This window comes from Muscardinus avellanarius (assembly GCF_963383645.1).
Source record: "Muscardinus avellanarius genome assembly, chromosome: 10".
In the NCBI taxonomy this organism is placed as follows: domain Eukaryota; kingdom Metazoa; phylum Chordata; class Mammalia; order Rodentia; family Gliridae; genus Muscardinus; species Muscardinus avellanarius.
In genome coordinates this window covers 54,313,197-54,328,477 of record NC_137796.1, presented here as the reverse complement: position 1 = coordinate 54,328,477, position 15,281 = coordinate 54,313,197, and the positions used below count along the sequence as shown (strand labels likewise).

Sequence of the window (15,281 nt, the reverse complement as noted above, 5' to 3'; positions counted from 1 at the left end):
TTTGCAACTCAGACCCTGTTTCAAAGTAAAGAGTTAAAAATAGGAGCCAGGCATGGTGGCACACACTTGTAATCCCAGCATTCGGGAGGCTGAGAAGAAAAAAAAGCAAAAAAAAAAAAAAGTTAAAAATAGGGCTAGAGGTGTAGGTTGGAGGTAGTATGCCTCTGGGTTCCATCCCCAGTACTGCAAAAAAGAAAAATAAGGATTAGGAGTTTGGGAGCGGGTCTGGGGAGAGCAGAGATGATGCATGAATGGGGACAGGGACACTTGCACAGGTGTGCTCTGCCAGGTGTGGTGGGCACGCCTATAACCTCAGTACTTGAGAAGCTGAGCCAGGAAGATTGCAAGTTTGATGCCAGCCTCAGCAACCTAGCAAGACCCCATTTCAAAAACAAAAACTAAAAAGGACTGGGAGCCAGCATGGTGGCATACACCTGTAATCCCAGAATTTAGGAGGTTGAGACAGGAGGACGATAGGTTCACAGCCAACCTCAGCAACTGGCCCTGTTTCAAAATAGAAAATAGAATAGGGCTAAGGGTGCAGCTCCAAGACAGTTTGTCCTTGGGCTCAATCTCTAGTACCACACACACACACACACACAAAAAGTAAAAGATAAAGGGAGTGAGGTCTTTGGTAGCATGGGGGAGAGGCCCCAGGGGTCGAGGACCAGCCCAGCAGCTAGTGTGGCTGGAGTGGAGTGAGAAGGGCAGGAGGAGCAGACGGGATCCGAAAGGCACAGTGTGAACATGGGGCCTGGTGGGCCATGGGAAGAATCTCCCTGACAGCTGTTTTAACCCACCAGCGGCCTCGTGAAGTGGGGCCCTTATGGTCTCATCTGAAGATGTTGGCTGTGTGGCGTCCCAGCTAGTCAGTAGAATAAGGATCCCACTCAAGTTCAGTCCCAGAGCTCACTGTCCACGTGGCCAGGGAGCCCAATGCACGGGGTGTTGCTCATCTATAAACAAGTAGTTCGGGTTTGCTCGTGTTTAGTCAGGGGGTAGCACCCCCTAAATGTGTTTGGAAGTATGGGGGGGGGGCGTATTTAGTTGCCATTTGACTGCTCCCTACCTCCTGGAGTGTTTAGGGGGCAGGAGTTAAGTACCTGTGGGCTTCCTGGTAAGAGCAGCCCAGCCACATGGGGGCGGGATCAGCAGCCTCCCGATGTTAGGGGGGTTTTCACATGTTGGGCGTTCTGCTGTATGTTTCACATGTGTGAACCCATGGGATCCCCACAAATGCTATGGGGAAAAGTATGATGTAGCAAAATCCTATTACATTAAACACTATTGCATTAAACAGTGAAATGACTAAACTGCTCATCTTCATTACTTGGTAACACACGACCCATTAGCAAGCATCTCCTGTGTCTCTGCTGAGCGCCTGCAGACATCTGCTCTGCCTGCAGGTGCCAGCACTTCCATGTTTCCTTAAGGTCCCATATCCTTGCCAGATTTGATCTAGTGGATTTAGATGGGGCTGTCTCCTAATCACCTGAGAAGGGGGACCTCGCTGCTGGGAAGGTTTTTCTCCCTCTGGAAGGGGCTGGCACAGAACGACACCAAGAGAGGAAGAGGGGCAAGGGATGCAGAGAGGCCAGATCTTCAGTTTCCTTGAGCCCAGGTCCAATTCTCAGTGTTTGCATTTGTAGCCTTAGGCAGTCGGGAGATCTCAGAGCAGATAGCCATTCACACCTAGGATACATTAAGGCCTCACCTCAGCTTGAGATGTGGAGAAAAGCGGCCCCATTTTGCAGATGGGAGAAAGTGAGGCTGGAAGATGAGTCATTTGGGCTATGGTTATGTGTCTGCCAGGTAAAAGGAGCAGGGATTTCCGAACCCACTTCTAATCCTCTACCCACTGTTGTAATTAAGAGAACATTCTGAGGCAGGTGTGGTGGTGCATGCTTGTAATCCCAGTACTTGGGAGGCTGAGACAGGAGGATCTGGGTTCGTGGCCAGCCTCAGCTACTTAGTGAGACCCTCTGCAACTTTGTGAGAGCCTGTTTCAAAAAAAAAAAAAAAAAAAAAAAGGGGCTGGGGGTGTATCTTGGAGGTAGAATGTCCCTGGGTTCCATCCCCAGCACCACACACACACACACACACACATTCTGCCACTTGGAAACCCTCTGCTCTCCTGACTCACCCTCTTCCAGGTCTCAGGTCTAAGGCCAAGCACAGCCTGTCACCCTGGCTGGGCTCTTCCTGGTGTCAGGCACCACCACCCAGTCCACCTCCCCCTCCACATACACACAGACTCAGGTTTAGGTGCAAGGGTGGCTTGTTTAATCTCATATTGCTGCTGTGTGGTGAGCAGTGGCCAGGAAGGAGAGGGGTCTCCAGCTGGCTCCCGTCCCTGGATGATGCACCTGCTGCAGCCTCATGCACCAAGATCCTCCACTCTTCCTGGAGATGCGCTGGGCCGCCGGCCTCCGTGTTCATCCTGGGGGCTGCAGGGACAACTAGGGCGGGTCTCGGGAGGCAAGGTAGGCAGCCAGGCTCACCAGGGCAGCTGCATATGTGCACAGGCCCAGCCCGATGGCAAGGACCCCCAGCAGGAAGGCGCGGCGGGAGGCGGCCCCTGCCCCCTGGACATCCCCCTTGGCCCAAGCCTTGTTGGTCTGTAGAGGCAGTGGGCAGTGGTGACCAAGGTGTCCCCTCATCCTCACCCTGCCTTACACGGCCCTCCCCCACTGACACACCATCCAGCCATACACTCCAAAATCAGGGCACCCCCACTGTGGATCAGACACAGCTGGGCAGAGGGATGCTGGGTGACTAATAAAAACATGTTACTATATGCCACTATGTGTTGTTCGGTTTGCTTTGTTTTTTTAGTACTGGGGATCGAACCCAGGAGCATTTTACCACCGAGCTGCATCCCCAGCTTTTTTTTTCCAGCCCTCCCAAGTACTGGGGTTACAAGCATCACTACGCCTGACTCCACTAAGGTTCTTTTTTTTTTTTTTTTTTTTTTTTTTTGTGGGTCTGTGGATGGAACCCAGGGGCATTCGACCTCCGAGCTACACCCCCTGCCCTATTTTTTATTCTTTATTTTGAAACCAGGTCTCACTGAGTTGCAGAGGGCCTCACTAAGTAGCTGAGGCTGTCCGCGAACCGTGATCCTCCAGGTCTCAGCCTCCCGAATGCTGGGATTACAAGCGTGCGCCACCACGCCCGGCTTCCACTAAGGTTCTTAATACTCCCATTTTACAGAGGAAAACGAAGCCCAGGAAGTCAAGTGGCTCACCCCCAGTGGCAGACTCAGGAGCTGAGTTGGGGTTCTTAGCCACCACACCAGGCTCTGAAACATGCCTCATCTTAACCCTGGATGCCTCTATGTGCCCTTCTCTCCCCCTGCTACTGCCCTCAGGCATGGCTCCTCTTGGGATTTTTTGGGGGAGGTACATTTTTCCCTTTTGTACACAGTACCTTCCCAGTCTCACCCACAGACTGACCTTCTGGGCCAGACAGAAAGCAGCAATACCCACGGGCCAGAAACAGCACAGCATGGAGAAGACCGCCAAGCCCAGGTGGTCCTGGGGTAGAAGTGGTGCACGATGGCCGCTCCCATCCCAGTCCGAGTCGCTGTCGCTGGATGATGTATCCTGTGGACAGAAAAGGGGCGGGGTGGCCATTTCCAGCCACCTTCTCTCCCATCCTCTGCTCCCCACTTCCCCGAAGACTAGTACCACCACAGAGACAGAAAAATGATCCACACCAGGCATAGTGGCTCACACCTCTAGTCCCAGTACTTGGGAGGCTGAGACAGGAAGACTGCAGGTCCAAGGCCAGCCTCAGAACTTAGCGAGATCCTGTATTAAAAAATAATTTTCAGCAGGGTGTGGTGGCGCACGCTTGTAATCCCTGCGCTTGGAAGTCGGAGACAGGAGGATCGCGCTGCTTAAGAGACCCTGTTTCCAAATAAAAAATATAAAAAATAGGTCTGGGAGTGTAGCCCGGAGGTAGAAGGGCTTCCAGGAACCCCAGTACCACCAAAAAAATAAAAAATAAAAAATAAATTATTTTCCTGTGCTTGGGAGACAGAGACAGGAGGGTTGCGCAGGTTCGAAGCCAGCTGTGCTGGCTTAAGAGACCCTGTTTCCAAATTTTAAAAAAGTATAAAAAAGCTCTGGGGTGTAGCCCGGAGTTAGAAGGGTTTCCAGGAACCCCAGCACCACCCAAAATAAAATAAATAAATAAATAAATAAATAAATAAATAAATAAATAATTTTTGGCTGGGCATGGTGGCCCACGCTTGTAATCCGCGCACTTGGGAGGCTGAGACAAGAGGATCGTGCAGGTTAGAAGCCAGCCTCAACTGGCTTAAGAGACCCTGTTTCCAAATAAAATATAAAATAAGTCTGGGAGTGTAGCCCAGATGTAGAAGGTCCCTGGGTTCCATCCCCAGTACCACAAAAAATTAATAATAATAATAATTTTTGAAGCCAGGCATGGTGGCTCACACTTGTAATCCCAGCATTCGGGAGGCTGAGACCAGAGGATCGCAGTTCACGGACAGCCTCAGCTACTTAGGCCCTCCGTAACTTAGACCCTGTTTCAAAATAAAGAATTAAAAAATAGGGCAGGGGGTGTAGCTCGGAGGTGGAATGCCCCTGGGTTTTATCCCCAGACCTGCAGAAAAAATAATAATAATAATATTAATAATAATAAGTTTTGTAGCCAGGTGTGGTGGCACACGCTTGTAATCCCAGCATTCAGGAGGCTGAGACCAGAGGATCGTGGTTAGCAGACAGCCTCAGCTACTAAGCAAAGCCTCTCAAAACTGAGTGAGTTCCTGTCTCGAAATTAGAAAGAATTAAAAAAATAGGGCTGGGGTGTCTCTTGGAGGTAGAATGCCCCTGGGTTCCATCCCCGATACCACAAAATAATAATAATTTTTTTTTTGAGCCAGGCATGGTGGCACACACTTGTAATCCCAGCATTTGGGAGGCTGAGACAAGAGGATTGTGGTTCGAGGATAGCCTCAGCTACTATTTAGTAAGGCCCTTTGCAACTCAGTGAGACTCTGTTTCAAAATAAAGAATAAAAAATAGGGCTGGGAGTATAGCTCAGAGGTAGAATGCCCCTGGGTTCCATCCCCAGTACTGCAAAAATAATAATATAATAATATATATATATATATATATATATTTTTGGGTCTGTGTGGAACTGGAGATAGAACTCATGGACATTCTACCTCTAAGATCTAAGACCTTCATTACAGGCCTCAACATTTCCTAGGAGCTGGGCACAGTGGCATATGCTTGTAATCCCAGTACTTGGGAGGTTGAGACAGGAGAATCACAGGTTCACGGCCAGCCTCAGCTACATAGTGAGGTCCTCCACAACTTAGTGAGACCCTGTTTCAAAATAAAGAATAAGCCAGGCGTGGTGGTACACACTTGTAATCCCAGCGCTTGGGATGCTGAGACAGGAGGATTGCACAGGTTCAAAACCAGCCTCAGCTACTTAGTGAGGCTCTCGGCAACTTAGTGAGACCCTGTTTCCAAATAAAAGTATAAAATAAGCTGGGCGTGGTGGCGCATGCTTGTAATCCTAGCATTTGGGAGGCTGAGACTGGAGGATCGTGGTTCGTGGACAGCCTCAGCTACTTAGTGAGGCCCTCTGCAACTCAGTGAGACCCGGTTTCAAAATAAAGAATAAAAATAGGGCAGGGGATGTGGCTTGGAGGTCAAATGCCTCTGGGTTCTATCCCCAGACCTGAAAAAAAAAAGTATAAAATAGGTCTGGGAGTATAGCCTGGAGGTAGAAAAGCCCCTGGGTTCCACCCCCAGTACCACAAAAAAAGAAAAGAAAAGAAAAAGAAAAAAAGAAAAAAGAAAAGGATAAAAGTAAGGCTGAGAGTGTAGCTTGGAGATAGAATAAATGCCCCTGAGTTCAATCCCCAGTACCACACACACACACACACAAAAAAAAAAGCCATAATGGTCAGTATGTAGTTGAAGATAACCAGGCACACAAGTCACCAAGAATGTGAACTAGCAGGAAAAAAATGTTCAAAATCTTTGGCTACTGGAATTATCAGACACAATGTCAACGTCATGCTTACTATGTGTGTCAGATTGTCTTTTCCAAAAATGGTCACAACCTCCCATCCCACATGCTTTTATCTCCCCCCACCACCACCACCCCCGGCAATAGAGGTCGAACCCAGGGCATTCTAACACTCCCAGCCCTTTTTATGTTATTTATTTTGGTACTGGAGATTGAATCCAGAGGGGGTTCTACCTCTGAGCTACACCCTCAAAGCTCTTTAATTCTTTTTTTTTTTTTTTCTTTTTGCAGTACTGAGGATGGAACCCAGGGGCATTCTACCTCTGAGCTAAACCTCCTGAATTTTTATTATTTTGAAACAGGGTCTCACTAAGCTGCGGAGGGTCTCACTAAGTAGCTTAGGCTGTCTGCAAACCGCGATCCTCCTGTGTCAGCCTCCCAAATGCTGGGATTACAAACATGTGCCACCACGCCCGGCTGCCTCTTTAACTCTTTTACTTTGAAACAGAGCCTAACTAAATTACTGAGGCTGGTCTCAACCCTGTGATCCTCCTGTGTCAGCTTCCCAAGTACTGGGATTACAGGCATGCACCACCAAGTCCGGCTTTAATTTTTTATTTTGAAACGGTATCTGTTGCTGAGGCTGGCTTCAAACCTGTGATCTTCCTGTCTCAGCCTCCCAAATATTGGGATTACAGGCATGTGCCATCGCAACTGGCTCCTTTTTATTTCTATTTATTTTTATTTTTATTTTTTTTTATTTTTGCGGGTCTGGAGGTGGAACCCAGGGGCATTCAACCTCTGAGCTACACCCCCTGCCCTACTCTTTTTTTTTTTTTTTTTTTTTTGGTGGTACTGGGGTTTCTGGAAGCCCTTCTACCTCTGGGCTACACTCCCAGACCTATTTTTACATTTTTATTTGGAAACAGGGTCTCCTAAGCCAGCGCGCGCGGCTGGCTTCGAACCTGCGCGATCCTCCTGTCTCTGCCTCCCAAGCGCGGGGATTACAAGCGTGCGCCACCACGCCCGGCCCCCTACTCTTTTTTTTTTTTTTGGTGGTACTGGGGTTCCTGGAAGCCCTTCTTCCTCCGGGCTATACTCCCAGACCTATTTTATATTTTTGAAACAGGGTCTCTTACGCCAGCGCGGCTGGCTTCAAACCTGCGCGATCCTCCTGTCTCTGCCTCCCAAGCGCGGGGATTACAAGCGTGCGCCACCACGCCCGGCCCCCTACTCTTTTTATTCTTTATTTTGAAACCAGATCTCACTGAGTTTCAGAGGGCCTCACTAAGTAGCTGAGGCTGTCCGTGAACCGCGATCCTCCAGTTTCAGCCTCCCAAATGCTGGCCACGCCCGGCTTCCTTTTTATTTTTGAGACAGGGTTTCTCTAAGTGGTCCAGGCTGACCTCCAACTTGCAATCCTCTTGTTTTAGCCTCCTGAGGTTTGGGATTACTGGTTTGTATGCACCACCGTGCCTAGCTACACATGCTCTTCTTTGAGTGTGACCTTGATACACCTCCCATCACAGAATGAATTGTAGGCCAGCTTAAGAGGCTGAGACAAAAAGATCACAAGTTGGAGGCCAGCCTTGGCCTCTTAACAAGACCCTGATTCAAAGTAATTAAAAAGGGCTTGGAGGTAGAATGCCCGTGGGGTTCAATCCAGTACAAAAAGAAAAAACGGAATGAGGTCTATGTCCCCTCCACTTAAATCTGGGCAGGCTTGTGACTTGCTTGTAATTAATAGAATGTGGTAGATGTAATGCTACATGACTTGTGACTTCCTAAGTCAGAAAAGGCAAGGCGGCTTCTCCTTTGCTGAAACACACCTGCAGGAGGTACCTAGTGGTCTGCCGGCCTGAAGCCCAGGACCTCCCACAGAGGGAGATCACGTGTGAAATCCCTGTGACAACAAGAAGTACCCAGCCAGCCTCAGGCAGCCCAGCTCCAGCCACCGACCAAACGCCCTGAGACCCTGAGGCAGAGCCGCCACCTGCATCCTTCTCTAGTTCCTCACCCCAGCAGCCATCAACGGAAACCAGGAGGAATAACAGTGTGTGTGTGTGTGTGTGTGTGTGTGTGTGTGTGTGTGTGTGTGTGTGTGTTGGGGACTGAGCCCAGGAGATTCTATCTCTGAGAAACACCAGTACCCACCACCTTTTTTTTTTTTTTTTTTTTTTGCGGGTCTGGGGATGCAACCCAGGGGCATTCGACCTCCGAGCTACACCCCTCCCCTATTTTTTATTCTTTATTTTGAAACAGGGTCTCACTGATTTGCAGAGGGCCTCACTCAGTAGCTGAGGCTGTTCGCAACCGTGATCCTCAGCTCAGCCTCCCAAATAATGGGATTACAAGCGTGCGCCACCACACCAGGCTTCCACTTTTTTTTTTTTTTTTTCAAACAGGGCAATCTACCTCTGAGCTACACCCTCAGCCCTATTTTTTTCTTTTCTTTTCTTTTTTTTTTTTTTTTTGTTGTTGTTGTTGTTGCGGTACTAGAGATGGAACCCAGGGGGCATTCTACTCCCCAGCCCTATTTTTGTTGTTGGTTTTTTTTGTTTGTTTGTTTTGGTGGTACTGGGGTTCCTGGAAACCCTTCTACTTCCGGGCTACACTCCCAGACCTATTTTATACGTTTTTTTTATTTTTGGAAACAGGGTCTCTTAAGACAGCAGGACTGGCTTCGAACCTGCGCAATCCTCCTGTCTCCATCTCCCAAGTGCAGGGATTACAAGTGTGTGCCACCATGTCCCCATGCCGGAATTTTTTTTTTAATACTTTTTTATTTGGAAACAGGGGCTCTTAAGCCAGCACGGCTGGCTTTGAACCTGGGCAATCCTCCTGTCTCTGCCTCCCAAGCACGGGGATTACAAACCTGTGCCACCACGCCCGGCATCCCAGCCCTAATTTTTTTATACATTTTTTTTAAATCTTTTTAATTTTTTTTTATTTTTTGGTGGTACTGGGGTAGAACCCAGAGGCTTTCTACCTCCGGGCTATACTCCCAGACCTATTTTATAATTTATTTGGAAACAGGGTCTCACTAAGTTGCTGAGAGCCTCACTAAGTAGCTGAGGCTGGCTTCGAACCCGTGTGATTCTCCTGTCTCAGCCTCCCAAGCGTGGGGATTACAAGCGTGCACCACCACGCCCAGCCCCCCAGCCCTATTTTTTATTTTTATTTTTTTATTTTTTGGTGGTACTGGGGGTGGAATCCAGAGGCTTTCTACCTCCGGGCTATACTCCCAGACCTTTTATATATATATATATATATATTTTTTTTTTTTGGAAACAGGGTCTGTTGCTGAAAGCCTCACTAAGTAGCTGAGGCGTGCGCCACCACGCCCGGCTTAATCTTTTTTTTTTTTTTTTTTTTTGGTGGTGGTACTGGGGTTCCTGGAAGCCCTGCTACCTCTGGGCTACACTCCCAGACCTATTTTTACATTTTTTATTTGGAAACAGGGTCTCCTAAGCCAGTGCGCGCAGCTGGCTTCGAACCTGCGTGATCCTCCTGTCTCTGCCTCCCAAGCGCGGGGATTACAAGCGTGCGCCACCACTCCCGGCTTAATCTTTATTTTGAAACAGGGTCTTACTGAGTTGCGAAGGGCCTCACTTAAGTAGCTGAGGCTGTCTGTGAACCGCAATCCTCTTGTCTCAGCCTCCCAAATACTGGGATTACAAGTGTGCCACCATGCCCAGTTTATTTTTTATTTTGAAACAAGATTTCACTAAATTACAGAGGGCCTCACAAGTTGCTGAGGCTGGCCATGAATCTGATCTTTCTGTCTCAGCCTCCCAAGTACTGGGATTACCAATGAGCCACCACACCTGGCTTATTTTTGTATTTTTATTTTGAAACAATATCTTGCTAGGTTGATGAGAGTCTCACTACTTGCTGAAGAACCCAAGATCCTCTGGTCTCAGCCTCCAAAGTACTGGGATTACAGGTAAATGTCACCATGCCTGTCTGTGATTGTTTTAAACTACTACGTTTTGAAACAATTTCTTATACAACAATAATAGAAGCCCTGCATGGTGGCTCATGCTTGTAATCCCAGCATTTGGGAGGCTGAGAGAGGAGGATCGTGGTTCAAGGACAGCCTCAGCTACTTAGTGAGGCCCTTTGCAACTCAGTGAGGCCCTGGTCCAAAATAAAAAATAGTGCCAGCTGGGCGTGGCGGCGCATGCTTGTAATCCCAGCACTGGGGTGAGACTGGAGAATCGCGGTTCACGGACAGCCTCAGCTACTTAGTGAGGCCCTCTGCAACTCAGTGAGACCTGGTTTCAAAATAAAGAATAAAAAATAGGGCAGGGGGTGTAGCTCAGAGGTCGAATGCCCCTGGATTCCATCCCCAGACCCACAAAAAAAAAAAAAAAAAAAAAATAGGGCTGGAGGTGTAGCTCAGAGGTAGAATGTAGGGCTGGGGGCTTGGCTTAGAGGTAGAATGCTCTTGGGTTCAATCCCCAGGACCCCACCACACACACACACAGACAAATTTGACAATAATGTACAAGGAATAAGACATAATTATGTGGTACTGGAGATGGAACCCAGAGCCTTGCACATGGTAAGGAAGCACTCTAACACACTGAGCTACAATCCAACCCTGCAATAAGAAATTATTAAATGTAGCCGGGCATGGTGGCGCACACCTGTAATCCCGGCATTCGGGAAGCTGAGACAGGAGGATCACGGTTCGCAGCCACCCTCAGCTACTTAGTGAGGCCCTCCACAACTTAGTGAGACCCTGTTTCAAAATAAAGAATAAAAGCCAGGCATGATGGTGCCCGGTTGTAATCCCCACACTTGGGAGGCGGAGACAGGAGGATCGCGCAGGTTCGAAGCCAGCCTCAACTGGCTTAAGAGACCCTGTTTCCAAATAAAAAATATAAAAAATAGGTCTGGGAGTATAGCCCAGAGGTAGAAGGGTTTCCAGGTCTCTTTCAAAATAAAGAATAAAAAATAGGGCAGGGGGTATATCCCGAAGGTCAAATGCCCCTGGGTTCCATCCCCAGACCTGCAAAAAAAGGAGAAAAGAAAGAAGCCGGGCGTGGCGGCGCACGCTTGTAATCCCAGCATTCGGGAGGCTGAGACCGGAGGATCGCGGTTCGCGGACAGCCTCAGCTACTTAGTGAGGCCCTCTGCAACCCAGTGAGACCCGGTTTCAAAATAAAGAATAAAAAAATGGGACAGGGGGTGTAGTTTGGAGGTCAAATGCCCCCAGGTCCCATCCCCAGACCCGCATAAAAAAAATGGAAGGAAGGAAGGAAGGGAGGGAGGGAAGGAATTATTAAATGTGGCTAGATGTGGTATTTGGAAGGCTGAGACAGGAGGACTGCGGCTTTAGTGAGGCCCTCAGCAATTGAGCAAGACACTGTTTCAAAATAAAAAGGGCTTGGAGGTAGAATGCCCCTGGGCTCAAAAGGAAGACAATGAGAGGGAGGGAGAGAGGGAGAGGAAGGAAGAAGAGAGGAGATGGAGGAATAAAGTAAGAAAGAAAAAAATTGTAAAATGTGCCAGGCACAGTGGTCCATGCCTGTAATCCCAGCTATCTGGGAGGCTATGGCTGGAAGATCACAAGTTTGAAGCCAGCCTGGGCATCTTAGCAAGACTCTGTCTCTAAATAAATAAATAGAAGCCAGTATGGTGGCCCACACTTGTAATCCCAGTACTTGGGAGGCTGAGACAGGAGGATCACAGGTTCATGGCCAGCCTCGGCTAAGTAGTGAGGCCCTCCGCAACTCAATGAGACCCTGTTTCAAAATAAAGAATGAGCTGGGCGTGGTGGTGCACACCTGTAATCGCAACATTCTAGAGATGGGAGATCACGATTCATGGGCAGCTGCAGCTACTTAGCAAGGCCCTTTGCAACTTAGTGAGACCTTGTTTCAAAAATAAAAAAGACTAAAAAATAGGGCTGAGGATGTAGCTCAGAGGCACAGTGCCCCTGGGTTCCATCCCCAATACCACAAAAAAAAGAAAGAAAGAAAGAAAGAAAGAAAGAAAGAAAGAAAGAAAGAAAGAAAGAAAGAAAGGAAAGAAAAGAAAAACAGGGCTGTAGTTCAGAGGTAGAATACTCACTCCTAGATTTAATCCCACAAAATAAATAAATAAGAAAGTAAATAAACAAATAAATAAGGCTGGGGAGCCAGGTATGGTGGCATATATCTGTAATCCCAGTACTTGGTAGACTGAGACAGGAGGATTGCTGGTTCAAGGTCAAGCTCAGCAACCTATTGAGACCCTGTTTCAAAATAAATGATAAAAACAGGTATGGTGTTATACAACAGTAATTCCAGTACTTGGGAGGCTGAAAAAGGAGGATCCCAGGTTCAAGGACAACCTCAGCAAGTGGTGAGTCTCTCATCAGCCTTGTAAGACCTTGTTTGTAAATAAAAAATAAAATAGGGCTGGGGGTGTAGCTCAGAGGTAGAATGCTCCTGGGTTCCATCTCCAGTACCACAATCAATCAATCAATCAATCAATCGGGCTGGAACCAGGGATGGTGGCGCACGCTTGTAATCCCAGTACTTGGGAGGCTGAGACAGAAGGATCTGGGTTTTTGGTCAGCCTCAGCTACTTAGTGAGGCCATCCACAACTTAGTGAGACCCTGTTTCAAAATAAAGAATAAAAATTAGGGCTGGGGGGTGTAGCTCAGAGGTAGAATGCCCCTGGGTTCCATCCCCAGTACTGCAAAAAAAATGTTAATTAATTTAATTAAATAAATACATAGATCTGGGAGTGTAGCTCCAAAGTAGAGCGCCCCTGGGTTCAATCCCCAGTAACACACACACACACACACACACACACACACACACACACACATGTAGCTCAGTAGTAAAATGCTTGTCTAGCATGTGCAAGGCCTTGGGTTCAATCCCAAACACTGACAAAAAAAGAAAAAAGAAATAGCCAGGCGTGGTGGCGCACGCTTGTAATCCCAGCATTTGGGAGGCTGAGACTGGAGGATTGCAGTTTGCGGACAGCCTCAGCGACTTAGTGAGTTCCTCTGCAACTCAGTGAGACCTGGTTTCAAAATAAAGAATAAAATATAGGGCAGGGGTATAGCTCGGAGGTAGAATGCCCCTGGGTTCCATCCCCAGACCCGCAGAAAGAAAGAAAGAAAGAAAGAAAGAAAGAAAGAAAGACAGAAAGGAAGACAGAAAGAAAGAAACTGGGGGAGACATAGAACTAAAAGAACAATAACTGGAGATCCACAAAGCTGGGAAGTGAGACTCCCACCACCAGCCTGCCAAATGTTGGCTGTCATTGCCTCTCCCTCCCCTCCCCCTCCCCCTGCCCCTGGCTTCCACCTAGGCCTGCAGCTCCTACCTCAGGGGTGGGGGGTCCTGGCTCCCCCAGGCCAGCGCTCACAGAGAGAAGAGGTGGTGGTAGGAACTGCCAACCTCCCAGAGATTCTGCAAAGCCTGTTTCCCCTAAAGGGGTTCCCAGGTCAGGTTCGCCAGGCTCCCAGGCAGGGAGGTCACAGGCTATGCCCACCAGTAGAGGCTTTTGAAGTTCCTGAAGACTGGGGCTGTCCATGGCTGGGGGAAGACTTTGGCAGGGGGATTCCTGGAGACAGATGCAAGACAAATACAAGTTGTAAAACAGTCTCACCTTCATCCACCCCCTGACCCGACTTTAGAGAGACAGGCAGAGATGAGCTCTTTCCACAACCCTCAAACCCATTCTATAGATACGTAGGAAAACTGAGGCCCAGAAGGTAAAAGAGATTGGCTTGCTGGGCATGCTAGCACACACCTGTAATCCCAGTCCTTAGGAAGCTGAGACAGGAGGATTGAAGGTTTGAGGCCAGCCTCAGCTCCTTAGTGAGGTCCTCTGAAACTTAGTGAGACCCTGTTTCAAAAAATAAAGAATAAAAAATAAGGCTGGGAGTGTAGCTTGGAGGTAAAATTACCCTGGGCTCAATCCCCAGCACAGGAAAAAAAAAAAATCTCATTAACCTAGTGAGACCCTGTTTCAAAAATAAAAATAAGCCGGGCGTGGTGGCGCATGCTTGTAATCCCCGCGCTTGGGAGGCTGAGACAGGAGGATCTCATGGGTTCGAAGCCAGCCTCAGCTACTTAGTGAGGCTCTCAGCAACTTAGTGAGACCCTGTTTCCAAATAAAATATAAAAAAGGTCTGGGAGTATAGCCCGGAGGTAGAAAGCCTCTGGGTCCCACCCCCAGTACCACCAAATAAATAAACCAAATAAATAAATAAATAAATAATAAAAATAAAATGGGGCTTGGGTATAGCTTAGAGGTAGAATGCCCTTGGGTTCCATCTGTAGTACCACAAATAAATAAATAAATAAATAAACAAATAATAAATAATTAAATTGGGCTGGGAGTGTAAGCTCAGGGGTAGGATGCCCTTGGGTTCAATCCCCAGTATCACAAAATAAATAAATAAATAAATGAATAATTTAATACAAAGGTTGGCTCTGAGGTTGATGCCTCTGAGAACTCAGGACCCCGAACATCTGAATCTGGGCTGTTCCTTCAAGCAAAAACCACATACCTGTTGCACACTTATTCCAGCCATGCCTTGCTTACACACTTACTTGCCCCACAGCCCCCCTCCCGCTCACACGCCCTCACATCCCTTCGCAGGCAAGTCCTCCCCCACCCCTAGGTGATCTCCCAAAGGATTCCTGGTACACTTGCCCCAAATATCAGCTCCCAGAAACACCGCTTCAGGCCTGCAGCCTTCTTACACACTTAACCCAAGTGACTCCTTGCACACTCCTGGTCCTCCCACCAGAAACCACACACGTAAGCCACAGGCTTCCCCACACCGCCCCGGTGCCCCTCACTCCCGCACACCTTCCCTGCACACTCATCGGGGTCAGCACCATCGCCTGCTCCACCTACCTGGGCGACCCCGTCCTCACACCACCACACCTCGCCCCCAGCCCCAGCACACACTCGCCGCCATCAGAAAGCTTCCCCTGCCCTGCGCACCTCCTGCCCGCTCACTCCAGACCTCCCCGTGCCGGTCCACGTCCACAGGTGACCCCCCGCCGGCCCAGGGCCCTGGGGGAGGCCGGCGCCCCCCGCGCGCCCACTCACCACCCAGGGGCTGGCCCAGTGCGGGGCCTCCCTCCGCGGGTCTCGGTCCCCGCGCTCGGTCCCCGCGCCCCGGCTGCAGCGAGCGGGGGCGGGGCGGCGGCCTCAGGCTCCGCCCCTCCGCGGCAACCCGGGAGGGGGCCTGGAAGGCCGGTGTCAGCCACCCCCGAGGGCGGGGAGTCGGGCGGGGTCC

General features: G+C 49.0%; 1 protein-coding gene across 1 annotated transcript; it reads right to left on the bottom strand.

The window, feature by feature from the left end:
• Positions 1 to 2,459: 2,459 nt before the first annotated feature.
• On the bottom strand, positions 2,460 to 13,567 carry TMEM91 (transmembrane protein 91; the record flags this gene model as incomplete). Its single annotated transcript, XM_080703196.1, has 3 exons — positions 13,349 to 13,567; positions 3,456 to 3,605; positions 2,460 to 2,618 (listed from the first exon to the last, which is right to left on the bottom strand). Exons 1-3 carry the CDS (start codon positions 13,556 to 13,558, stop codon positions 2,460 to 2,462), a joined length of 519 nt encoding a protein of 172 aa, XP_080559322.1. The 5' UTR covers positions 13,559 to 13,567.
• Positions 13,568 to 15,281: the final 1,714 nt, after the last annotated feature.